This window comes from Somniosus microcephalus, chromosome 13, assembly GCF_052327205.1.
Source record: "Somniosus microcephalus isolate GS21.2 chromosome 13, FLI_Smic_1.0, whole genome shotgun sequence".
NCBI classification, from domain to species: domain Eukaryota; kingdom Metazoa; phylum Chordata; class Chondrichthyes; order Squaliformes; family Somniosidae; genus Somniosus; species Somniosus microcephalus.
In genome coordinates this window covers 38,111,602-38,137,394 of record NC_140999.1, presented here as the reverse complement: position 1 = coordinate 38,137,394, position 25,793 = coordinate 38,111,602, and the positions used below count along the sequence as shown (strand labels likewise).

General features: G+C 46.4%; 1 protein-coding gene across 6 annotated transcripts in view; it reads left to right on the top strand.

Annotated features, from left to right (window-relative positions):
* Positions 1–25,793, top strand: part of cers4a (ceramide synthase 4a) — a 136,220-nt gene that overhangs the window by 100,378 nt on the left and 10,049 nt on the right. For 3 of the 6 annotated variants that reach the window (XM_086004779.1, XM_086004780.1, XM_086004784.1), the window contains 6 exons: positions 78–195; positions 7,155–7,273; positions 12,104–12,161; positions 19,702–19,752; positions 21,103–21,195; positions 23,342–23,470. In XM_086004779.1, the coding sequence (XP_085860905.1) occupies positions 78–195; positions 7,155–7,273; positions 12,104–12,161; positions 19,702–19,752; positions 21,103–21,195; positions 23,342–23,470 (568 nt within the window). The remainder of the gene's footprint in view (positions 1–77; positions 196–7,154; positions 7,274–12,103; positions 12,162–19,701; positions 19,753–21,102; positions 21,196–23,341; positions 23,471–25,793) is intronic. The other 3 variants (XM_086004782.1, XM_086004781.1, XM_086004783.1) reach the window with 3 other exon arrangements.

Below are 25,793 nucleotides of genomic sequence, written 5' to 3'. Positions count from 1 at the left end.
GTCACAGCTGAGCACAGGGTATCTGGTGCTAATCTAAGCTACTGCATTGACGGGTCTTGTCTGTTCTGTTTATCCAGGTTGATTGCTTTACCTCTGAGCAAGCAGATGGGTGTGAAGGAGAAGTTCAGGAGGAAAGCACCTCCTAAGCCTACCCTGGAGAAGGTGTATACAACATGGAGCACGTGTCCCAAAGAGGTGGGCTAGTTTATTCTACATCGTTCCAACCTGGGATGGGAGGGGACTTGCAGTGCGACAGAATAATTCAGATGTTCTCCCAAAACGCTTCACAGCAAAAGGGTAGTTTTCATCAGCTGACTGACATCTCCTGTGATCTGAGATTTGCACCCTGATCCGTGACATGAATGGGTTAGCGTGACACAGGACTATCGATTTCCTTTTTACTGTCACATCTCACACCAGATATTGCATAGAATCACCTGTCCATTCTCAAAAGTGGGAAAATATCATTCAGACTACAACTAAAGTCAGATTTATTACCAAGCAATATAATTACACAGACGCAAAAGTAACCAACAGTACAGTAGTTGACTTGCACAATATTTGAACTGTTCTGAAACAAAATAACATCAGTCCAAAATGATTAAATGACTCTCTGATGAATGTAACGTGGGCGCTGAGCTCCACAGGTCCACTTTTACCCCTGTAATGTGGGAACTGGAGGCGACGGAAAAATAGTGCCACTCAGGAAGACAAACGGGGAACTGAGGAACATTGGGGAACGAGCAGCACTTGGGCAGACACGGGTCTGGGGGCCAATGGTTCCAAAGGCAGGCATCAACACTCCAAGAAATTATTGCTGACTAGACAGGCCATCGATTCAAGTAGATAGCACGGTGGCATAGTGGTTAGCACTGTTGCCAGGGACCCGGGTTCGAATCCGGCCTCGGGTGACTGTCTGTGTCGAGTTTGCACATTCTCCCCGTGTTTGCGTGGGTTTCCTCCGGGTGCTCCGGTTTCCTCCCACAGTCCAAAGATGTGCGGGTTAGGTTGATTGGCTATGATAAATTGACCCTTAGTGTTAGGGGGATTAAATACGTGGGGTTACGGGGATAGAGTGGGATATGTGTTGGTGTAGGGGTTACGGGGATCGGGTGGGGTAAGTGTCGGTGCAGGCTCGATGGGCCGAAATGGCCTCTATCTGCATTGTGGGGTTTCTGTGATTTCTGTGAAACAACAGATCTCTGGCCATTTGGTGGGTTTCATTTGTTTTTGTGGAAAGATTTATGTTGATGAACACATGGGAGGATGATATTGTTGCTATCACAGAGACATGGTTGAGGGAGGGGCAGGACTGGCAGCTCAATATTCCGGGGTATAGAATCTTCAGGCGAGACAGGGGGGGGTGTAAAAGAGGAGGGGGTGTCGCAATATTAATCAAGGAGTCAATTACTGCAGTAAGGAGGGATGATGTCTTAGCAGGTTCCTCTAATGAGGTCATATCACAGAATCACAGAATCTACAGTGCAGATAGAGGCCATTTCGGCCCATCGAGCCTGCACCGACACATATCCCACCCTATCCCCGTAACCCCACGTATTTAATCCCCTAACACTAAGGGTCAATTTATCATAGCCAAATCAACCTAACCTGCACATCTTTGGACTGTGGGAGGAAACCGGAGCACCCGGAGGAAACCCACGCAGACACAGGGAGAATGTGCAAACTCCACACAGACAGTCGCCCGAGGCCAGATTTGAACCCGGGTCCCTGGCGCTGTGAGGCAACAGTGCTAACCACTATGCCACCGTGGGTAGAGCTTAAACAAAAAGGGGGCAAGCACTTTGCTGGGAGTGTACTATAGGCCCCCAAACAGTCAGGGGGAGATAGAGGAACAGATATGTGGGCAAATCTCAGAGACGTGTAGAAATAATAGGGTAATAATAGCAGGGGATTTCAATTTCCCCAATATTAACTGGGATAGTCAGAGTGTGAAAGGCTTAGAGGGTGCGGAATTCTTAAAGTGCATCCAGGAGAGCTTTTTGAGCCAGCATGTAGAAAGTCCTACAAGAGAGGGGGCGGTACTGGACCTAATTCTAGGGAATGTAGCCAGGCAAGTGGTAGATATGTCAGTAGGAGAGCGTTTTGGTGACAGTGACCATAATTCAGTGAGATTTAAGGTAGTCATGGAAAAGGACAAAGATGGACCAGAAATAAAGGTTCTAAATTGGGGGAAGGCCGATTTTGATATGATATAAGACAGGATCTGGCCAAAGTGGACTGGGATCAGCTACTTGTAGGAAAATTCACATCAGAGCAGTGGGAGTCATTCAGAAAGGAAATAGAGAGAGTACAGCGCCAACATTTTCCCGTAAAGGTCAAGGGTGGGACCAACAAGTCCAGGGAACCCTGGATATCGAGGGATATACAAGAATGGATTAGGAAAAAAAGGGAGGCTTTTGGCAGATACAAAGGACTGAAAACAGTGGAAGCCCAAGAGGAGTATAGAAAGTGCAGGGAGGTACTTAAAAAAATAAATTAGGAGAGCGAAGACGTGGCATGAAAAAACACTGGCGGGCAAAATAAAGGAAAATCCCAAGGTGTTTTATAAGTATATTAAGGGCAAGAGGATAACCAGGGAAAGAGTAGGGCCCATTAGGGACCAAAGTGGCAATCTGTGTGTAGAGCTGGAAGATGTAGGTGAGGTTTTAAATGAATATTTTGCATCTGTGTTCACTATGGAGAAGGACAATGTAGGCATAGAAATCAGGCAGGGGGGTTGTGATATACTTGAACAAGTTAGCATTGAGAGAGAGGAGGTACTAGCGGTTTTAGCGGGCTTAAAAGTGGATAAATCCCCAGGCCCAGACGAGATGTATCCCAGGCTGCTGTGTGAGGCAAGGGAGGAAATTGCAGGGGCTCTGACACACATTTTCAGAACTTCTCTAGCCACGGGGGAGGTGCCAGAGGACTGGAGGACAGCTAACAGAATTAGTCTCCACTTGGAGAGGCAAGGATTAATCAAGGATAGTCAGCATGGCTTTGTTAGGGGGAGATCATGTCTAACCAATTTGATTGAATTTTTCGAGGGGGTGACTAGGTGTGTGGATGAGGGTAGTGCAGTTGATGTAGTCTACATGGACTTCAGTAAGGCTTTTGACAAAGTCCCACATGGGAGACTGGCCAAGAAGGTAGGAGCCCATGGGACCCAGGGCAATTTGGCACATTGGATCCAAAATTGGCTTAGTGGCAGGAGGCAGAGGGTGATGGTCAAAGGTTGTTTTTGTGACTGGAAGCCTATGTCCAGTGGTGTACCGTAGGGATCGGTGCTGGGTCCCTTGCTGTTTGTAGTGTACATTAATGATTTAGATATGAATGTAGGAGGTATGATCAGTAAGTTCGCAGATGACACGAAAATTGGTGGAGTGGTAAATAGCGAGGAGGGAAGCCTCTGGCTACAGGATGATATAGACGGGTTGGTCAGATGGCAGAACAGTGGCAAATGGAATTTAACCTTGAGAAGTGTGAGGTGATGCATTTTGGGAGGACTAACAAGGCAAGGGAATACACAATGAATGGTAGGACCCTAGGAAGGACAGGGGATTAGAGGGACCTTAGTGTGCATGTACATAGATCCCTGAAGGCAGCAGGACAGGTCGATAAGGTGGACAGGCTGAGGTTGTTTTCCTTAGAGCAGAGAAGGCTGAGGGGGGACCTGCTTGAGGTGTACAAAATTATGAGGGGCATAGATAGGGTAGATAGAAAGGAACTTTTCCCCTTAGTAGAGGGGTGAATAAGCAGGGTGCATAGTTTCAAGGTGAGGGGATTTGAGGAAAAACTTTTTCACCGAGGGTGGTTGGAATCTGGAACTCACTGCCTGAAAGGGTGGTAGAGGCAGGAACCCTCACAACATTCAAGAAGCATTTAGATGAGCATTTGAAACACCATAGCATACAAGGCTACGGACCAAGTGCTGGAAAATGGGATTAGAATAGACGGGGCTTGATGGCCGGCGCCGACACGATGGGCCAAAGGGCCTCTTTCTGTGTTGTATAACTCTATGGCTAAAGGTTGTATAAAAGGGTGGTGTGCTATTACGACATCTTTTCATAGACCCCCAAAAGTGTTAATTACCTTTGTGGCTCCCAGCAGCGGTTTATACTATTTAACACTGGTCACAATTCCTGACTGGCGATGATTTCCAAACCTATCTCTGTTTTATAAATTGTTCACCTGTAACCTGACCCTGCTGGAGCTGAATTCCATGTGAGACTGGAGATTGTACAGAAGGGAGACAGTGTACAAGACTGGCAATCTGCCACCTGTCCCGTGCAGTAACTTAATGACTGACTTACTGCTTTTATCTGATCTATTTTTGTTGAAGAGCAGCCAGATGCCATTCTTTAGCATCAACCTCTGGGCCCAGGACTGGCATTGAATCCCTGCAGTGCTGGAATTCCAGTAAAGAGGAGGTTCTTCCACAGTGAGCATAGAGAACCAACCTGCATACCTGCTTACCGCAGGCTGTCGGTCATGTAACGCTGCAGAACAAACATTTATCCAACTGGCTAACTGCACCCCAGGTCAGGCCTACTCTGTGGGTCTGAGCAGTCATCAGGATAGAGCCACTTCTTCAGTGGATTTGACAGATGTGGAGTTGGAATGGCACGGGACTGGGAAGGGAGCACCATCCGTGGCTAACTAAGGAAGTAAAGGATGGTATCAAATTGAAAACGAAGGCATACAATGTTGCCAAGATTGGTGGGAGACCAGAGGATTGGGAAATTTTTTTAAACCAGCAAAGGATGACTAAAAAAAAATAGAGAGATGAATTATGAGAGTAAGCTGGCAAGAAACATTAAAACAGATAGTAAGAGCTTCTACAGGTATATAAAAAGGAAGAGGGTAGCTAAAGTAAACGTTGGTCCCTTTAGAGGATGAGACTGGGGAATTAATAATGGGGAACGGGGAAATGGCAGAGACTCTGAACAAATATTTTGCATCTGTCTTCACGGTAGAAGACACTAACAACATCCCAATAATGGATAATCAAGGGGCCACAGGGAGTGGGGAACTAAAGACAATCACTATCACTAAGGAAATAGTACTCGGTAAAATAATGGGACTAAAAGACAAGTCCCCTGGACCAGATGGCCTGCATCCCAGGGTCTTAAAAGAAGTGGCTGCAGAGATAGTGGATGCATTGGTTGCAATATACCAAAATTCCCTGGACTCTGGAGAGGTCCCAGCGGATTGGAAAACTGCAAATGTAACACCCCTATTTAAGAAAGGAGGGAGACAGAAAGCAGGAAACTATAGACCAGTTAGCCTAACATCTGTCATTGGGAAAATGCCAGAGTCCTTCATTAAGGAAGCAGTGGCAGGGCATTTAGAAAAACATACTGCAGTCAAACAGAGTCAGTATGGTTTTAGGAAAGGGAAATCATGTTTAACAAATTTGCTGGAGTTCTTTGAGGATGTAACAAGCAGGGTGGACAAGGGTGAGCCAGTGGATGTGGTGTATTTGGATTTCCAGAAGGCATTCGATAAGGTGCCACATAAAAGGTTACTGCATAAGATAAGAGCTCACGGAGTTGGGGGTAATATATTAGCATGGATAGAGGATTGGCTAACTAACAGAAAGCAGAGAGTCGTGATAAATGGGCCATTTTCTGGTTGGCAAATGGTAACTAGTGGGGTGCCACAAGGATCGGTGCTGGGGCCCCAACTATTTACAATCTGCATTAATGACTTGGATGAAGGGATCGAGTGTAATGTAGCCAAGTTTGCGGATGGTGCAAAGATGGGTGGGAAAGCAAGTTGTGCAGAGGACTCGAAGAATCTACAAAGGGATATAGACAGGCTAGGTGAGTGGGCAAACATTTGGCCGATGGAGTATAATGTGGCAAAGTGCGAGGTTATCCACTTTGGCAGGAAAAATAAAAAAGCAAACTATTATTTAAATAGAGAGATTACAAAATGCTACAGTTCAGAGGGACCTGGGGGTCCTTGTGCATGAAACACAAAAAGTTAGCATGCAGGTACAGCAAGTAATCAAAAAGGCAAATGGAATGTTGGCCTTTATTTCAAGGGGGTTGGAGTATAAAAGCAGGGAAGTCCTGCTACAACTGTACAAGGTATTGGTGAGACCATACCTTGAGTACTGCGTACTGTTTTGGTCTCCTTATTTAAGGAAGGATATACTTGCATTGGAGGCAGTTCAGAGACGATTCACTAGGTTAATTCCAGAGATGAGGGGTTTGACTTATGAGGAAAGGTTGAGCAGGCTGGGCCTATACTCATTGGAATTTAGAAGAATGAGAGGTGATCTTATCAAAACATATAAGATACTGAGGGGGCTCGACAGGGCAGATGTAGAAAGGATGTTTCCCCTCATGGGGAAATCTAGAACTCGGGGGCATAGAATAAAGGGGTCTCAGAATAAAGGGTCGCTCTTTTAGAACTGAGATGAGGAGGAACAACTTCTCTGAGGGTCGTAAATTTGTGGAATTCTCTGCCCCAGAGAGCTGTGGAAGCTGGTTCATTAAATAAATTTAAAGTGGAGATAGACACATTTTTGCAAGATAATGGAGTGAAGGGTTATGGGGAGCAGGCTGGGAAGTGGCTTTGAGCCCATGATCAGCCATGATCTTATTGAATGGCGGAGCAGGCTCAAGGGGCCAAGTGGCCTATTCCTGCTCCTATTTCTTATGTTCTTATGATGAGGATCAATTTTTTTTTTTAAGTCTGCCAGTAACTGGGGGGAGAAAAGTAATTCTATATGAAGACCCTTCATTCGAAAGCATACGAAGTCTCTGCCTGAAACTTTAACCAGTCATTTCTCTGCCAGCTAATCTTGGAGACCATCCTTGGCACATTGTTCGTGCGTCTCATCCTTCTGCAAAAGGGTTCCCAATGCAAGACGGCCCACACTCCTCTTCTCGGTGTCAACACGCTCTCCAAAAGCTCTGCTTTTTCCACCTGAGAGGGATGAAAATGAAGGGCAATAAATAAATTAGGGTTGTTTGTTCTGAATGCTTTTGGAGATCTATTTTGTAAGTATGACAGCAGAGACTGTGCTCTCTGGCTGAAGCCATGCTGCAGTTCAAGTTCAGTACTGTGCTGCTTGCTGGTAGCAGCTGTGTGATAATAAGCAGCAAGGTTGATAAGTGCGATTTACGCTACATTTATTGCAGAGTGATCTCCTTGCCCTTTCCAAGCAGTGTGACATCTCCATGCAGGAGGTGAAGATGTGGTTTCGGCACCGGAGAAATCAGGACAGACCCAGCATCACCCAGAAATTCTGTGAGGCCAGGTAAGAATGACGTTGAGGCAACTAAAGAGTGGCAGTAGATTAGTCCCAATATCGGACCTACAGAGATGGCTCCAATTTACGAGCTTCTAATAATTCTGAGATCAGATGTGCCTTCCTGGGACAGTGTTAATCCTGCTGTGGAGATTTTGCCCTTCCTTTGTCTGGGTGTATATTTTTACACGTCGCAAACTAATTCTCAAAACAAAATTGGAAATGGTGGTGGCTTGGGGGGTAAATGCACCATCCAGTGTGGTACTATACCATCCTGTGTGGGAGTGCATTGCCTGGCGTGGGGCAAAGCCACACTGAACAGGAACGTACCAAGTTCTATCCCTTATCTGTGCTGAGGTAGCTGATCCCAGTCAGCCTCCATGCCCTGGGTTTGGAGAGGGGTTGGGGGAAGTGAAGAGAATCACCTGGAGTTCCTGTCTACCAACTCCACAACATTGCCCGTCTCCACCCTTGCCTCAGCCCATCTACTGCTGAAACCCTCATCCATGCTTTTGCCGTGAGACGTTAAGCCAAGATCATGTCTGTCAGCTCTATTGGTTCAGGTGGATCTTAAAGATCCCATGGTGCTTTTTGAAGAGGAGCAGGGAGTTCCCAGTGTCCTAACCAACAACCCTCCCTCGAACAACAAATGCAAAAAAAACATTGATACAATAGCAAAATGCTGCAGATGCTGGAAATCTGAACAGAAAATGCTGGAAACACTCTGTGGGTCAGGCAGCATCATGGAGAGAGAGAGAAACAGAGTTAACGTTTTAGGTCGATGACCTTTCGTCAGAATGTTTTGGGTCTGACGAAAGGTCATCGACCTGAAAGGTTAACTCTGTTTCTCTTTCCATGATGCTGCTTGACCTGCTGAGTGTTTCCAGCATTTTCTGTTGTTATTTCAAATAAAACATTAACTGGCCATTCATCTCATTGCTGTTTATGGGATCTTGTTGTGCACAAAATGGCTGCCAGCTTTGCCTACATAGCAACAGTCATTGCACTTCAAAGTAATTCATTATGCATGAATTATGCTCACTGAGTGGTGTGTTTGGGGAGGTGGCAAGTGATGTAAAGTTTTGTCTTATTCCAAGCTGCTTACTCCCCATCTGAAACATGTCTATCCCAAGTGCTGCACCGGACAACCTGTTTACTGACTAAAGAGAGACCGTGCCAATCAAAGCAAGTTAGACGTGATGGCCCAATAAATATTTAATGGCTCTCTGTCGATTTTGTTAAGGTGCTTCCAAGACTAGGCACCTATTATGCAACAAAAGGATCTCCCAAGACTTTAACAAAGAGAGGAGGATGGGATTGAAGAACGAGGAGAGCATTAACTACAACAAGTTTATACTAGAATATTTAGTTACAATGGAATGACCAGGGAAGTAGTAATTTAAAAGCCTGAATCTGTTTTTGCACCGCTAGATTACAACTAATGAGCAATCTGAAAGTCTGTGTGAGTAGTGAATGGGCCTACTCGAATATTTGATCCTTCAACCTATTCTCTGCGAGGCCCTTTCATCTCTGATTTCTGCCCAGTGGGGGAACTATGGTCCCATGGGGTGATAATTGTCGAGAGGCAGGCCTGCCTTCCGAGTGTTTATTGGGAGATACTTTGCCGCCTCTGGGGAGGGGTTGCAGGAGCAGATTCTACACTGGGTGCAGTGCAAATGGTTTTAAATGCACAAAGAAAATAATCTGAGATTCAAAGGTCGGGGGGGGTAGGCTTTGTGTCAAGTGAGAGGGGGGGCTGGGGCTGGGGCTGAGAAGGGAGTAGAGTCGCTGAGGGGTGGGGTGGGGGCAGGAGTCTCTGAAGTTTTTTTTTTATTCGTTCCTGGGATGTGGGCATCGCTGGCACAGCCAACATTTATTGTCCATCCCTAATTGCACTCGAAGGTGGTGGTGAGCTGCCTTCTTGAATACAACTGAGTAGCTTGCTCGGCCATTTCAGAGAGCAGTTACGAGTCAACGACATTGCTGTGGGTCTGGAGTCACATATAGGCTAGACTGGGTAAGGACGGCAGATTTCCTTCCCTAAAGGACATTAGTTTTTGACGACAATCCGGTAGTTTCATGGTCACCATTACTGATGCTAGCTTTTTATTCCAGATTTTATTTAATTGAATTTAAATTCCCCAGCTGCCGTGGTGGGATTTGAACTCATGACTCCGGATCATTAGTCCAGGCCTCTGGATTACTAGTCCAGTAACATAATCACTATATTAATCGTACCCTCCTCCTACCGTACCATAAGTGTGAGTATAATCCCAAATGATTTATTTGACTGAGGCCCCAAACTTGCTCTTCCTGTAAAATCCACTGCAGAAATCTGCCCTCTATTGTATTTCTATCTGTTTTGTACAGTTCCTCATATTTTAGAGAACTTTAAGAGCATGCAAAAAGGGTAACTAGTACGCACAAAGGAAGATTAAACTTGCTCGTAGCATACTTCTTCTTAGGCAGTCAAAAAGTGAATAGCTCCTGCTGTTGGAGATGGAGTGATTCCCTGTGAATATTTCATCGAGGAATGCTCTTCTAATTGGAGAGCTCTATGAACTTACGAAACAATGACTGACACACAAAGCCCATCTGCTCCATCGAGCCTGTCCCACTAGGCAGTGTGTGATTGAGCCACATGGAGCAAGAGCGTTCCAGGTTCCGTTTCTGGTCTTAAGTTGGCTGATCTATGCAAGGATGGTGTAAAGATGTTACATTTGACCCAGCTGGCCTGTACTAGAGAGGGTTCCAGCTCCTGATCCCTATTCTGTGACCCCAATGCTGGAAACGTGTGCGTGGCAATGTTTGTCTGGTAGGGACACCCCACGCTTAAATTCCCTGTAGGCTTGCCCATCATAAATCGCCACATGGATTAGGAACCAGAGGATACCAGTTGACCATGGACATTGTACCCAGTAGGGGCTGGTGCCTGGGTTGCCTGAGCCCTGCGATGGTCAGTGCCTTCAGGTGAGGAGTGCCATGTAACCAATGTTGCAGCCCACTGTATCTGAGCTTTGCAGATGGGCCGGGTTATGTGTGTGCTTTCTTCAAGGCCGAGTGGATCACACTAAACCCTCACTGTCAGGAGCTAATTGTTTTAAAGGTCAAGTACTTTGTGCTGTTTATTTTTACCAGTGTTAGACCTTGTACTGATGGCTCCCACTCCAATCTAATCTGCTTCAGGTTTGATTGATGTCTCATCAGTATCACGAGGCTCCTGCGTTTGATGATTTCCCCACCCCCGTGCTCCTCTCCCCCACAGAGTTCTGATTTAAAAAATGTCAATCTAGGATGTTCAAGTAGCAAACGCCCTTCCTCCAGTGTGAGTGTATGTGCGTACCTGTGGGTATGGGATAAGGGTTGGGTCGGGATAGGAGGTTGGATGCTACTGAAGATTAATGTGCAGCCGGAGGCCATTTGGTCCATTGTGTCTGTGCCGGCATTTTGCTGAGGCAATTCAAAACTAATTCCACTGCCCTGCTCTCTCCAAAGCTCTGTATCTTCCTCCACTTTGAATATTTATCCACTTTACCCTTAAAAGATACAATGGTCTCTGCCTAAGCTATTCCATGCTCCAACCATCCTGTGTACAGAAACTTCTCCTAATTCTCTTTAACCGCTTTACATTTCTGAGCCCCCTAATATCCCAAGGATTTTCCCCCCTATTCATCGTATCAAGACCGTTCATGATTTTAAAAACCTTTATTAAATTTTTTCACCTTCTCTGCTTCAATTGAAATAGTCCCAGTATCTCGAACCTCTCATTATAACTGTAGATTCCCATCTCAGGTATCCTGGTGAATGAACGTTATGGCTTTAGTTTCCTTTGTTTAATGGGCTACCCAAAACTACACACACTATACAATCTGTGTCTTAACCATTGCCTTGTTGAAAGTTATAATTACCTCTTTTATTCTATGCTCCTATTTATAAAATCCAAAATGCTTTGAGCCTTTTTTAAAGCCTTTATTTACCTGCACATTCTCTTTCAAGGAATTTTGTATTTGATCCCCTCGGCCTATCTGTTCATCAATACACCTCTGTGTCTTCCGACTAGTGTGCCTTGTTTTCCCTCTCACGGTGCATTATCTCAAACTACTCATTAAATTACATCTGTGTGTCCAGTCCACTAACCTTTCTATCCTCCTGAATCCTCCGTTTGCTGAAACCCCAATTTTGTCTTGTTGGCCCTGTACCCAGGTTCCCCTCTCTGCAATAATGCCAGATCCCAGAACCACCCCCAATATTACCAAAATCCAGCAAACCCCCCCCCCCCAATAATTACTACAATTCCTCTCTACCATCACATGCGTAACTCCAATTTGATGATGTCGCCTGCCGTATCCATGAATATCTTGAGACTTAGAAAGGTAAGAGATAAAAATGAATTACATAAGTAAAGGAACATAGAATGATAATTGAGGTAACACATTTGTGGTTTTCATGGGAAGATCGACAGTTGGCGGGGGCTTGTGGGTTGGTATGGGTCAATGAGGGGGAATCATTGCTTAAGTTTATTTCCTTTTCTGATACATTATCAGTAACTAAAGTCTCCAGATCATGCAGATATAAGTGGGGGGAAAACCAAACTTCTGGTCTCTTTTTCACATCATTGAAGTTCCCAGATTGTCCATTCCAGATTCTGATGTGTTCGCCCATCTGGTTTATGGGCGACCACTTGGACAGTGCATGGAACCGTCTGTTTAATATTCGTGGGTAGACGTTTAGACTGGATGAAGGGGCTCTTCCTCTTTGTTTTACTTCGACTGACCGCGGCTCCTCGTGCTTCTGGGCCCCAGCCTGAGATCACTTACATCTTCTCTTTCTCTGTTGCAGTTGGAGGTTTGCGTTTTACCTGCTTGCTTTTGTTGCTGGCCTCTGTGTGCTTCTTGATGTAAGTATAAATCCTCCTGTTTGGCTGCATTGAGATGTGTTGGAAAGAGGCCCAGGCTTTTAAAGTGCTTGGCACGCGAACCCAGTTCCAGAAACTGCCCTTGCGCCCCCTTCTCTTGTTGGCATTGCTATGGAGACCTGCGCCACTTCTGACAGGCTGCCGAGTGACTCCTGACAACGAACCGGAAGCGGCGCAGAAGCATTCTACGCCTTCTCCCCAAATTTAAAAGATAACCATGGTGTGGCGATGCCGGAGTTGGACTGGGGTGGACAAATGTAAGAAGTCACACAACACCAGGTTATAGTCCAACAGCTTTATTTGAAATCACAAGCTTTCGGAGCGCTGCTCCTTCGTCAGGTGAAGTGGAGAAATGCATAAAGACACAGCTTATATAGTCAGAGAATCATGTCAGATGTTTACAGGTAATCTTTCCAACTGCCATTTATCACACCTCGGCAGAGAGATAATCACAGCAATCAAAGGTGTGAATGGTGTCCAAACAGGTCAGTCAGGAAAACATTACATCAAAGAACAATGAGGTGGGGTCACAAGGGGTCAAAAATTGCAGATGCTGGGGTCTGTATGAAAAACAAAAAAACAGACAAAAAACATTTTTTTTGCTGGAAATCACAGCAGGTCCGGCCGCATCTGTGTAGAGAGAACAAGCCAATGTCGACTCGAGTCTGGATGACCCTGCGGCAGGTGGGGTTACATGTAGCGTGACATGAACCCAAGATCTCGGTTGAGGCCGTCCTCATGGGTGCGGAACTTGGCTATCAGTTTCTGCTTGACGATTTTGCGTTGTCGTGTGTCTCGAAGGCCGCCTTGGAGAATGCTTACCCGAAGATCGGAGGCTGAATGTCCTTGACTGCTGAAGTGTTCCCCGACTGGGAGGGAACACTCCTGCCTGGTGATTGTTGCGCGGTGTCCGTTCATCCGTTGTCGCAGTGTCTGCATGGCCTCGCCGATGTACCATGCTCCGGGGCATCCTTTCCTGCAACGTATGAGGTAGACAACGTTGGCCGAGTCACATGAGTATGTACCATGTACCTGGTGGGTGGTGTCCTCACGTGTGATGATGGTATCTGTGTTGATGATCTGGCATGTCTTGCAGAGGTTGCTGTGGCAGGGTTGTGTGGTGTCGTGGTCGCTGTTCTCCTGGAAGCTGGGTAATTTGCTGCGAACGATGGTCTGTTTGAGGTTAGGCGGCTGTTTGAAAGCGAGTAGTGGAGGCGTGGGGATGGCCTTAGCGAGGTGTTCATCGTCATTGATGACATGTTGAAGGCTGCGAAGAACATGGCGTAGTTTCTCTGCTCCGGGGAAGTACTGGATGACAAAGGGTACTCTGTTGGTTGTGTCCCGTGTTTGTCTTCTGAGGAGGTCTATGCGATTTTTCGCTGTGGCCTGTCGGAACTGTCGATCGACGAGTCGAGCGTCATATCCCGTTCTTACAAGGGCGTCTTTCAGTGTACCTGTAAACATCTGACATGATTCTCTGACTATATAAGCTGTGTCTTTATGCATTTCTCCACTTCACCTGACGAAGGAGCAGCGCTCCGAAAGCTTTTGATTTCAAATAAAGCTGTTGGACTATAACCTGGTGTTGTGTGACTTCTTACATTAAAAGATAACGTTCATCACAACAGACGGAGGATTTGAGACGTGCTGAAGCAGGGGCAGCGGAACTTTCCTTCGGTTTATTTACATTTTACCACTTGCACACGATGAGTTTCTATTTAATTTTTTTTAAATCAACGCAAACAATAACCATGCCGGTCTCGGACCTCACTTAAAACTATATTCCTCATTTTGGGAAATCCGGCGACAAAAAACAAACACTGGAACTGCGCGTGCGCAACTACTCCCGGTTCGTTGGCAGCAGGCGCGTCCGATTGGTCCCCAGGCAACGGGCTTTGTATTAAGCTGCAGCTAGAGAGCAAAGACAGTATTCAACATGGCAGGAGATTTGCATTATACTGATAATTTAATTGTTTTTCCCTCCAATTTTCTCCCCTCCTTTCCGAAAGGCGTGGATTTTTGCTGGGGTCTGGATTTCACAGGCGTTGGTTCAGTGTCGGCTGTGGGTAGCACCCTTGCCTCTGAGTCAGAAGGTCGTGGGTTCAAGTTCCACTCCAGGGACTCCCGCACAGAAATCTAGGCTGACACTCCAGTGCAGTGCTGAGGGAGTGCTGCACTGCTGCCTTTCGGATGAGACATTAAACCGAAGCCCCATCTGCTCTCTCGGGTGGAAGTAAAAGATCCTATGGCACTATTTCAAAAAAGAGCAGGGGAGTTATCCCCGGTGTCCTGGCCAATATTTCTCCCTCAACCAACATAACAAAAACAGATTATCTGGTCATTTTCACATTGCTGTTTGTGCGAGCTTGCTGTGCTCAGCATAGATGGAGCCCAAGATCTTCTGCTTAGCGTGGCTCAGCTAAGTGCAGACTTCTCCAGCCCTGCCACTGGGGGAGTTGTGATCCCACTTCTGTTGGGTATTGCACCGAATGTAAGGCTTATTCCACCACATGAGCACATCCAATGTTGTAAACTTTAGAGTGTCCTTCTGAATTGGATAACTGCCTGTAGTAATTGTGCTTTGCAGATGCAAGAGAAAGGGCGTGTGCAAGTAAGAGTTAATCCTGGTCTTCTAAACCACTTTACGGACCAACTTGGTGCTCAGTAGAGGGGAAGGTTTCACAGATCTCCCAGCTGCTCAGTTCTCCTTTCTGTCGGAGCTGACCGTATCTGAGGAGCTCGCACCCCCACCCAAAGAAGGGGTGGTGGCCCAGCCCCCTGTCCCACCCATACATACCTCGCAGAAGCTACTCACTAACTATAGCAAAATACTGCGGATGCTGGAAATCTGAAATAACAAAGTGCTGGAAACACTCAGCAGGTCAGGCAGCATCGAGGAGAGAGAAACACAGTCAACGTTTCGGGTCAAACTCTTCGTCAGAACTGGAAAAGGTTAGGGAAGAGTTTTTTAAGCTGGGGCAGGGAGGAGGGGAGGAAAGAACAAAGGGAAGGTCTATGATAGGATGGAAGGCAGGAGAGATTGACTGACAAAAGGGATGATGGTGCAAGGCAAAAGGAGAGGTAACGGGACAAGTTAAGAAACAAAAAATGGCACTAGATGATGTGTGAATGATGATCGCAGCAACATTAACAGCTATCATGTCACGAACTAACATGGCAGAGGCTGTACCTGCTTGCCTGCAATCTGTGTTGATGAATCCTAAGGGAGGACCTAAAGAGGGAAGAAAATGAGGAAGAGGAACGCTGACCATGTGTGCGGGAAGTGTATCCAGCTGCAGCTATTGGCAGACCGCATTGCAGCGCTGGAGCTGTGAATGGATACATACTGGAGCATTTGTGATGCTGAGGACATCGTGGATAGCACGTTTAATGAGTTGGTCACACCGCAGGTAAAGGCTGCACAGGCAGGAAGGGAATGGGTGACCGCCAGACAGAGTAGGCGCAGGCAGGTAGTACAGGGGTCCCCTGTGGCCATCCCCCCTCTCAAACAGATATACCACTTTGGATATTGTTGAGGGAGATGGCTTATCAGGGGAAGACAGCAGCAGCCAACTTCCTGACACCGTGGGTGGTTCTGCTGCACAGGACGGGAGGAAAAAGAGTGGGAGAGCTATAGTTATAGGGGATTCTATTGTAAGGAGAATAGATAGGCGTTTCTGCGGCTGCAAACGAGACTCCAGGATGGTATGTTGCCTCCCTGGTGCAAGGGTCAAGGATGTCTCGGAGCGGCTGCAGAGCATTTTGGAAGGGGAGGGTGAACAGCCAGTTGTCGTGGTGCATATAGGTACCAACGATATAGGTAAAAACCGGGATGAGGTCCTAAAAGCTGAATATAGGGAGTTAGGAGGTAAATTTAAAAAATAGGACCTCAAAAGTAGTAATCTCAGGATTGCTACCAGTGCCACGTGCTAGTCAGAGTAGAAATAGAAGGATATTTCAGATGAATACGTGGCTAGAGGAATGGTGCAAGGGGGAGGGATTCAAATTCCTGGGACATTGGAACTGGTTCTGGGGGAGGTGGGACCAGTACAAACTGGGCGGTATGCACCTGGGCAGGACCGGGACCGATGTCCTAGGGGAAGCGTTTGCTAGTGCTGTGGGGGGAGGGTTTAAACTAAAATAGCAGGGGGTTGGGAACCTGTGCAGGGAGACAGAGGAAAGGGAAACCAGGATAGAAGCAAAAGACAGAAAGGAGAAAAGCAAAAGTGGCAGTCAGAGAAATTGAGGGTTTAAATCAAACATGACCACAGTAAATAATAATTCTAAAAGGTCTAAGTGTGTTTAAAAAAACAAGCCTGAAGGCTTTGTGTCTTAATGCGAGGAGCATTCGTAATAAGGTGGATGAATTAGCTGCGCAAATAGATGTAAATGGATATGATATGATTGGGATTACGGAAACATGGCTCCAGGGTGACCAAGGCTGGGAACTCAACATCCAGGAGTATTCAATATTCAGGAAAGTCAGGCGAAAAGGAGGTGGGGTAGCATTGCTGGTTAAAGAGGAGATTAACACAATTGTAAGGAAGGATATTAGCTCTGATGATGTGGAATCTGTATGGGTAGAGCTGAGAGATACCAAGGGGCAGAAAACATTAGTGGGAGTTGTATACAGACCCACAAACAGTAATGCGGAGGTTGGGGATGGCATTAAATGGGAAATTAGAGACGCGTGCAGTTATCATGGCTGACTTTAATCTACATATAGATTGGGCTAACCAAATTAGTAACAATACTGTGGAGGAGGAATTCCTGGAGTGTATACGGGATGGTTTTCTGGACCAATATGTCGAGGAACCAACTAGAGATCAGGCCATTTTAGACTGGGTATTATGTAATGAGAAAGGAATAATTAGCAATCTTGTTGTGCGAGGCCCCTTGGGGTGGAGTGATCATAATATGATAGAATTCTTCATTAAGATGGAGAGTGAAGTAGTTGACTCAGAGACTAGGGTCCTGAATTTAAATAAAGGAAACTACGATGGTATGAGGCGCGAGGTGGGTACGATTGATTGGAGAATGTTACTCAAAGGGTTGATGGTGGATAGGCAATGGCAAACATTTAAAGATCGCATGGATGAACTACAGAATTTGGCATAAAAATAAAACAAAAAAGGTGACTCAACCGTGGCTAACAAGGGAAATTAGGGATAGCATAAGATCCAAGGAGAAGACATATAAATTGGCCAGAAAAAACAGTAAACCTGAGGATCGGGAGCAGTTTAGGATTCACCAAAGGAGGACAAAGGGATTAATTAAGAGGGGGAAAATAGAGTATGAGAGTAAGCTTTCAGGGAACATAAAAACTGACTGTAAAAGCTTCTATAGATATGTGAAGAGAAAAAGATTGGTGAAGTCAACCGTAGGTCCCTTGCAGTCAGAATCACGGGAATTTATAATGGGGAACAAAGGAATGGCAGACCAATTAAATACATACTTTGGTTCTGTCTTCACAAAGGAGGACACAAATAAATAAACTCCCAAAGATGTCGGGGAACATAGGGTCTAATGAGAAGGAGGAACTGAATGAAATCAGTATTTGTAGGGAAATGGTGTTGGGGAAATTGACGGGATTAAAGGCCGATAAATCCCCAGGGCCTGATAATCTACATGCTAGGGTACTTAAGGAAGTGGCCCTAGAAATAGTAGATGCATTGCTGGTCATCTTCCAAAATTCTATAGAATCTGGAACAGTTCCCATAGATTGGAGGGTAGCTAATGTTACCCCACTATTCAAAAAAGTTGGTAGAGAGAAAACGGGGAATTATAGACTGGTAAGCCTGACATCGGTAGTGGGGAAAATGCTAGAGTCCATTATAAAAGATATAATAGCAGAGCACTTGGAAAACAGTGACAGGATCGGACAAAGTCAACATGGATTTACAAAAGGTAAATTGACTAATCTACTGGAATTTTTTGAGGATGTAACTGGTAGAATAAATAAGGGAGAACCAGTGGATGTGGTGTATTTGGACTTTCAGAAGGCTTTCGATAAGGTCCCGCATAAGAGATTAGCGTGTAAAGTTAAGGCACATGGGATTGGGGGCAAGGTACTGACTTGGATAGAGAACTGGTTGGCAGACAGGAAGCAAAGAGTTGGAATAAACAGGTCTTTTTCCGAGTGGCAGGCAGTGACTAGTGGCGTACCGCAAGGATCGGTCCTAGGACCCCAGCAATTCACAATATAAATGATCTAGACGAGGGAACTAGATGTAATATCTCCAAGTTTGCAGACGACCCAAAGCTGGGTGGGCATGTGTGCTGTGAGGAGGATGCTGAGAAACTCCAGTATGATTTGGACAGGTTGGGTGATTGGGCAGATACATGGCAGATGCAGTATAATGTGGATAAATGCGAGGCTATCCACTTTGGTGGCAAAAACAGGAAGGCAGATTATTATCTGAACGGCAATAGATTGGGAGAAGGGGAATTGCAACGAGACCTGGGTGTCCTTGTGCACCAGTCGCTGAAGGTAAGCATGCAGGTGCAGCAGGCGGTTAAGAAGGCAAATGGTATGTTGGCCTTCGTAGCGAGAGGGTTTGAGTACAGGAACAAGGATGTCTTGCTGTAGTTGTACAGGGCCTTGGTGAGACCACACCTTGAGTATTGTGTGCAGTTTTGGTCGCCTTATCTGAGGAAGGATGTTCTTGCCATGGAAGGAGTGCAGCGAAGATTCACCAGACTGATACCTGGGATGGCAGGAATGACGTATGAGGAGAGATTGGGTCGATTGGGCTTATATTCGCTGGAGTTTAGAAGAATGAGAGGGGATCTCATTGAAACTTATAAAATTCTAACAGGACTAGACAGACTAGATGCAGGAGGATGTTCCTGATGGCGGGGGAGTCCAGAACCAGGGGTCACAGTCTAAGGATAAGGGGTAAGCCATTTAGGACAGAGATGAGGAGGAATTTCTTCACCCAGAGAGTGGTGAACCTGTGGAATTCTCTACCACAGAAGGCAGTTGAGGCCAATTCATTAAATATATTCAAGAAGGAGTTAGATATATTTCTTAAGGCTAAAGGGATCAAGGGATATGGGGAGAAGGCAGGGACAGGGTACTGAGTTTGGATGATCAGCCATGATCTCATTGAATGGCAGAGTAGGCTTGAGGGGCCAAATGGCCTACTCCTGCTCCTATCTTCTATGTTTCTATTGAGTGTATTTCTAGTATCCTGGACAATTGCGTAGGACTCTTGAATATAGCCACGTGCAACAATATTACTAAGGCCGTCATCAAGGTTCCAGCATGAGTCCAGTTGGCTGCGACCAGCTCTTGTGCTTCAATTGTTGGGTCCTCGCTGGTTATAGAAATCATTAGAAGTTACAACAGGGAAACAGGCCATTTGGCCCATTCAGTCTGTCTGCATTAAACCACCATGCAAGCAAATAGTTCTAATCACATTTACTTGCCCTGTTCCCATATCCCTTTATCAACATTTCCTTCACCCACCTATCCAATCTGGTTGTCAGTCATTGCAACACACTTGTCTTTTTTTTACAGAAACCATGGTTCTGGGATCAAAAGGAGTGCTGGAAAGGATACCCTCAGCAAGTATGTACCTGCTGTGTTTCCAAAGTAAATATTTTAATCCAAAGAGTGATGCTTCAACTGGCCCACCAGTCCTCTTGTGCGGTCTGCCCATCCCCGACAATGTCCTCAATGGGTTGGATTGATATTGTTAAATCCACACCAGAGGATGTCGAGCTTTAAATGCGCACTGTTCTGATCGAACTGCATCTTGAGCACCGTGTTCTCTCTCTCTGCCTCAGTGACTGAAACTGCACAGTTGGGCCAGAGCCACAAGGTTGACCTCCTGGCATCAAAAAGGTTGAGTTCTGGTGAAGACTAGAGAAACTGGGGCTCTTTCGTGTCTGAGGTGAAACTGTAAATGTATAAAAGATTCTGGTACAGATAAGGGGTACAGTACTGTAATGGTTATTGTACTGGACTAACAACCTAGGTTGGTTCAAATCAGCATGGCAATTGGAACTGACTTCAATAAAACTGGTAATTTGTGGGATGGCCAGAACAGGTCAGCGTGAAAGCTGCTGGATTGTGAAAACCCAACTCATAGAAACATAGAAACTAGGAGCAGGAGTAGGCCATTCGGCCCTTCGAGCTTGCTCCGCCATTCAATGAGATCATGGCTGATCATCCAAACCCTAGCACCCGGTCCCTACACCGACAGCCATCCCACCCAAGCCCCACCCCTGTAACCCCGTAACCCCACATATTTAATCCCCCCTAACACTAAGGGTCAATTTTTTTATCATGGCCAATCAACCTAACCCGCACATCTTTGGACTGTGGGAGGAAACCGGAGCACCCGGAGAAAACCCACGCAAACACGGGGAGAATGTGCAAACTCCACACAGACAGTCACCCGAGGCCGGATTTGAACCCGGGTCCCTGGCGCTGTGAGGCAACAGTGCTAACCACTATGCCACCGTGCTGCTTCATAGAATTGTAGCTGCCACCTGGTCTGGCCCACACACTGGTTGACTCCGATTTAAAGCAATGATGCTGCCTGGCCAGTGTCACCCACATCCTGGGGAAAGGACTGGGAGCAGGAAGAGTGATGGATGCAAAACCCTGGAAATGTTTAAGAAACCGGATGCTGAGGGAGAGCGGAGGGATTTTGTCTCTGGACAGATGAGCTGGGATGGGCCCAATAGCCGCCCTCAACCTGTGATCAAATCAGTTCTGCAGAAAAGATGATCATGCAATTTCTGCACTACGACCTCTCTGTGCTGCTCAGTTGTGGGCCAATCCCAGATGGTCATTGACTCTCTAATTGTCTTCCCCCTTTTTGTGGGATGGGTCAAATCTAGTTTTCTTGTATTTGGTTTCAGCATTTAGCCCCATTTGTGTGTCTCTCTCAAGCTGCTGGTTGTGTTTCAGGTGTTGTTGCCCTCCCAGTACTGGTACTATATGATAGAATTGGCTTTCTACTGGTCACTCCTCTTCAGGGTCTCGTTGGATGTAAAGAGGAAGGTAAGTGACCAGCTGGCCCATCACTGATGATCAATGTTAACATCTTGCCCGCTGATATAAGCTCCCTGTAATGTAAGGACAGCCAGATGGTATGTTCTGATGCACAGATGTTAAACATTCTGTGTAAGCAGTGGAACTGGTTTGTAGACTAAATCTGATATGGTGTGTTTGACTTTACTTTAAACACTTATCTCTCAATCCCAGTTTCTATTTATCGTTTCATTATCTCCAGGTCTGATTTATCTATGGCCTAGATAAATAAGATCCCACAGCTTTGAATTGTTTCTGCGGTAAAGATTACTCTGGTTTGCAAACACAGTCGGCCCACTTTTGATGGGGAATATTTGGCCACTCATGACGTGACTAGCTTCTATAGACCCAAGAGCCCCTTGAACAATTACCAATGGGACTAGGTGATCTTTCAGTGGCCTGTTTCAGCATCACACAACAAAGAATAGAATCCTCACCCTAAGCCGGTGCAGTCGATATCACCTTGTGCTACTGTTGCTGAAGTCTTGGTACCACAGCACTGTGGCTACACTCGATCGACCAGTAAAATCTCAGTCACCAAATCCCATAACTGTCGGTGTCCGAGTCTGAAATGTTTGAGGCAGCTCCTGCAGGACAGGTCTGCTGGTCCAGGGGTTTGTGGTTGGGCGACCAGTTTCGTAAAAGAATTCAGAACCGGATACATTTCTGAAACTTCCATGTTTGATTGTTGCAATCAAGAGCCTTAATAAATAAATATTTATAGTAAGGTCATCCGCTGCACTTGAAGTTGTCTTTATAGGTCCCCACCGCGCCGGGCGCCAGGGGTAGGGCCCGGTCTCCACTGCGCCGGGGGAAGGGCCTGGTCCCCACCGCGTAGGGCGCCAAGGGAAGGGCCCGGTCCCCACCACGCAGGGCGCCGGGGGAAGGGCCTGGTCCCCACCGCGTAGGGCGCCAAGGGAAGGGCCCGGTCCCCACCACGCAGGGCGCCGGGGGAAGGGCCCGGTACCCACCGCGCCGGGCGCCAGGGGTAGGGCCCGGTCTCCACCGCGCCAGGGGAAGGGCCCGGTCCCCACCGCGTAGGGCGCCAAGGGAAGGGCCCGGTCCCCACCGCGCAGGGCGCCGGGGGAAGGGCCCGGTCCCCACCGCGCAGGGCGCAAGCAAGGTTGGAAAGCATAGAGATGAGATAACTGGGCAAGTATTGGTTAGCTGACACCTAACTTGGATTTTAAAAGCCTGCAGATTGCAGAAGGCTGAGGGAGGTGTGGCATTTTGAATGCCGAGAAAGAATGCAAGTAGGAGGCAGTGCAGTGAGCCTTGATATCAGCTCTGTTAGGCTGTTTTTCTGGACTCCTGCCCCCTCTCCAGTGTAAAAGTAGGAAATGTTATGTGACATTCCCATGTGATTGGTTGCTATATACATGCAGGAATTATCATTTATTTTTGAGCCATGTTTTCAGATGTACAGTGCAGGAGATCTCCTGTTGGTTTTCATCGACATTTAAACCGGTTCATGAGCACTTTTTCAGGATTTTAGTGAAATAAACAAAGTCCCATATTATATGTTACAATGTTATGAGTGTGATTTTAATTTTTCATGCTTGCTGGGGTCAGGTGTTCAATGTGTGCCAACACCCCCCAGTACTGCACCAAAGGGAGGGTCATGATTGACTCCTTTTGAATAAATTCTACATTCTACGAAAGGTGGAAAATGAGAGTCCGGCCAGGAGAGCATTGGAACAGTCGAGTCATGTGCCTCGGCTCCAACCTCAAACGTATCCCCTCCTGCACCAGTCAGACATATTTCCATTTCCCATATTCGCTGTCCTGTGGCCTCTGAATGATTTTGGCAAATTGGAGCTGTAGGATATGGCCACTGAGATCTGGATGGAAATTGCCCAAACTCATTTGAACCTGTGTCCATCCAGGAGATCAGGTGCTGGTAACCGCAGTCTGACGCTGGGGAGAAATGTGCGGACTCTGGGGACAGCTGATCCTGGTTGTGAGGAGAGATTGTCTCCCTGATGAGTCTGAGATTCTCCTTCATCGAAGGCACTGGACAGCTTTTAACCTGATTAAGACCCCCATCCAAAGGGCTGTGTGCTCTGCTAGCTCTGACCTGGAATTGAATTGATTATATTTTCGTTTCCTGCTGCAGGACTTCAAGGAGCAGATCATTCACCACATTGCCACCATCTTTCTGATTGGCTTCTCCTACTGTGCAAACTACATCCGGGTGGGGACCCTGGTGATGGTGCTCCATGATGCATCTGATTATATAATGGAGGTGAGCTGAAGATAGCTGTAGGGATACTCGTATCCCATTGGTCTCTCGGGATATGTCCCCATTTGCCCAGATCGGATCAGTCTGGAATTTGGATGTTGAGTTAAGTTGCAGATTAAGGTTAGGGGGATGATGGTGGGGAAGGCAAAGGATCCAAACCACCAATAAGTGGCTGGTGAAAAAATTGTACGTTTTGAATCTGAGGTCAGGTTTGGAACTTGCTGTTGGAATTTTGATCTGTTGATCATCGATGCCTGGAATCTTACCAGCCACAATGAACGTATGGGCACAAAAGTGTCATGTATGAGCTCCCTGCTGGCTCAATGGATTAATGCACCATTACTGAGTCACACATCCAGAAGGTGACTGGCGTGACCACCAGTCTGTGCTGGGTTAGCTGATCCTAGATGGGTTCGGAGTTGTGTGGAGGGTACAATTGGTTCGTACCCACATCTCCTCACACAAGTGCTCAGTGCTGGTCCTCACTTTTTCCCCAGCCCTCGCTGCTCACCAGAAAGTACCATAAGAACATAAGAAATAGGAGCAGGAGTAGGCCAATCGGCCCCTCGAGCCTGCTCCGCCATTCAATAAGATCATGGCTGATCTGATCCTAACCGCCAATCCACTATCACAGAACCATCTCCTGAATCTAACAGAATTAGACACACGAAATAGGAGCAGGATCAGGCTACACGGCCCCTGGGCCCGCTCCGCTACCCACAGGGCCATGACCGATCCGAACCTAGACTCATGTCCAAATTCCTGCCCGCTCCCCGTAACCCTTAATTCCCTTTACTTCTAGGAAACTGTCTATTTCTGTTTTAAATTTATGTAATGATGTAGCTTCTACAGCTTTTTGGGGCAGCATATTCCATGGACCTACCACCCTCTGAGTGAAGTAGTTCCTCCTCATCTCAGTTTTGAAAGAGCAGCCCCTTATTCTAAGACTATGCCCCCTAGTTCTAGTTTCACCCATCATCGGGAACATCCTCACCGCATCCACCCGATCCAACCCCTTCACAATCTTATGTTTCAATAAGATCACCTCTCATTCTTCTGAACTCCAATGAGTAGAGTCCCAATCTACTCAACCTCTCCTCATATGTCCATCCCCTCATCCCCGGGATTAACCGAGTGAACCTTCTTTGTACTGACTCGAGAGCAAGTATCTCCTTTCTTAAGTATGGACACCAAAACTGTACGCAGTATTCCAGGTGCGGTCTCACCAATACCTTGTACAACTGAAGCAATACCTCCCTATTTTTATATTCTATCCCCCTAGCAATGAAAGCCAACATTCCATTGGCCTTCTTAATCACTTGCTGCACCTGCGTACTAACCTTTTGAGTTTTGTGCACCAGGACCCCCAGATCCCTTTGTACTTCAGTACTTTCCAGTTTCTTGCCATTAAGATAATAACTTGCACTACGATTTTTCCTGCCAAAGTGCATAACCTCACACTTCCCAGTATTGTATTCCATCTGCCAAATCTCTGCCCACTTACTTAGCCTGTCTATGTCCCCTTGCAGGTTTTTTATGTCCTCCTCACTCACTACTTTCCCTCCCATCTTAGTATCATCTGCAAACTTTGATATGTTACACTCGGTCCCCTCCTCCAAATCGTTAATATAGATTGTAAAGAGTTGGGGACCCAGCACTGACCCCTGCGGAACACCACTAGTTACTGATTGCCAGTCTGAGAATGAACCATTTATCCCAACTCTCTGCCTTCTGTTAGATAGCCAATCCTCTATCCATGCCAGAATATTACCCCCAATCCCATGATTTTTTATCTTAAGCAATAATCTTTTGTGTGGCACCTTGTCAAATGCCTTTTGGAAGTCTAAATACACTACGTCCACTGGTTCCCCTTTATCCACCCTATATGTTACTTCCTCAAAGAACTCCAGCAAATTTGTCAAACATGACTTCCCCTTCATAAAACCATGCTGACTTTGCCCTATTAAATTTTGATTATCCAAATGTCCTGTTACTGTCTCCTTAATAATGGACTCCAAAATTTTACCTACCACAGATGTTAGGCTAACCGGTCTATAGTTTCCAGCCTTCTGTCTACTGCCCTTTTTAAATAAGGGTGTTACATTAGCAGTTTTCCAGTCTGCCGGGACCTTTGCCGAGTCCAGGGAGTTTTGGAAAATTATTACCAATGCATCCACAATCCCTACCGCCACTTCCCTCAAGACCCTAGGATGTAAGCCATCAGGTCCAAGTGATTTATCCGCCTTGAGTCCCGTTATTTTACCGAGTACCACTTCCTTAGTGATTTTGATCGTGTTTAGCTCCTCCCCCCCCCTTTAGCCCCCTG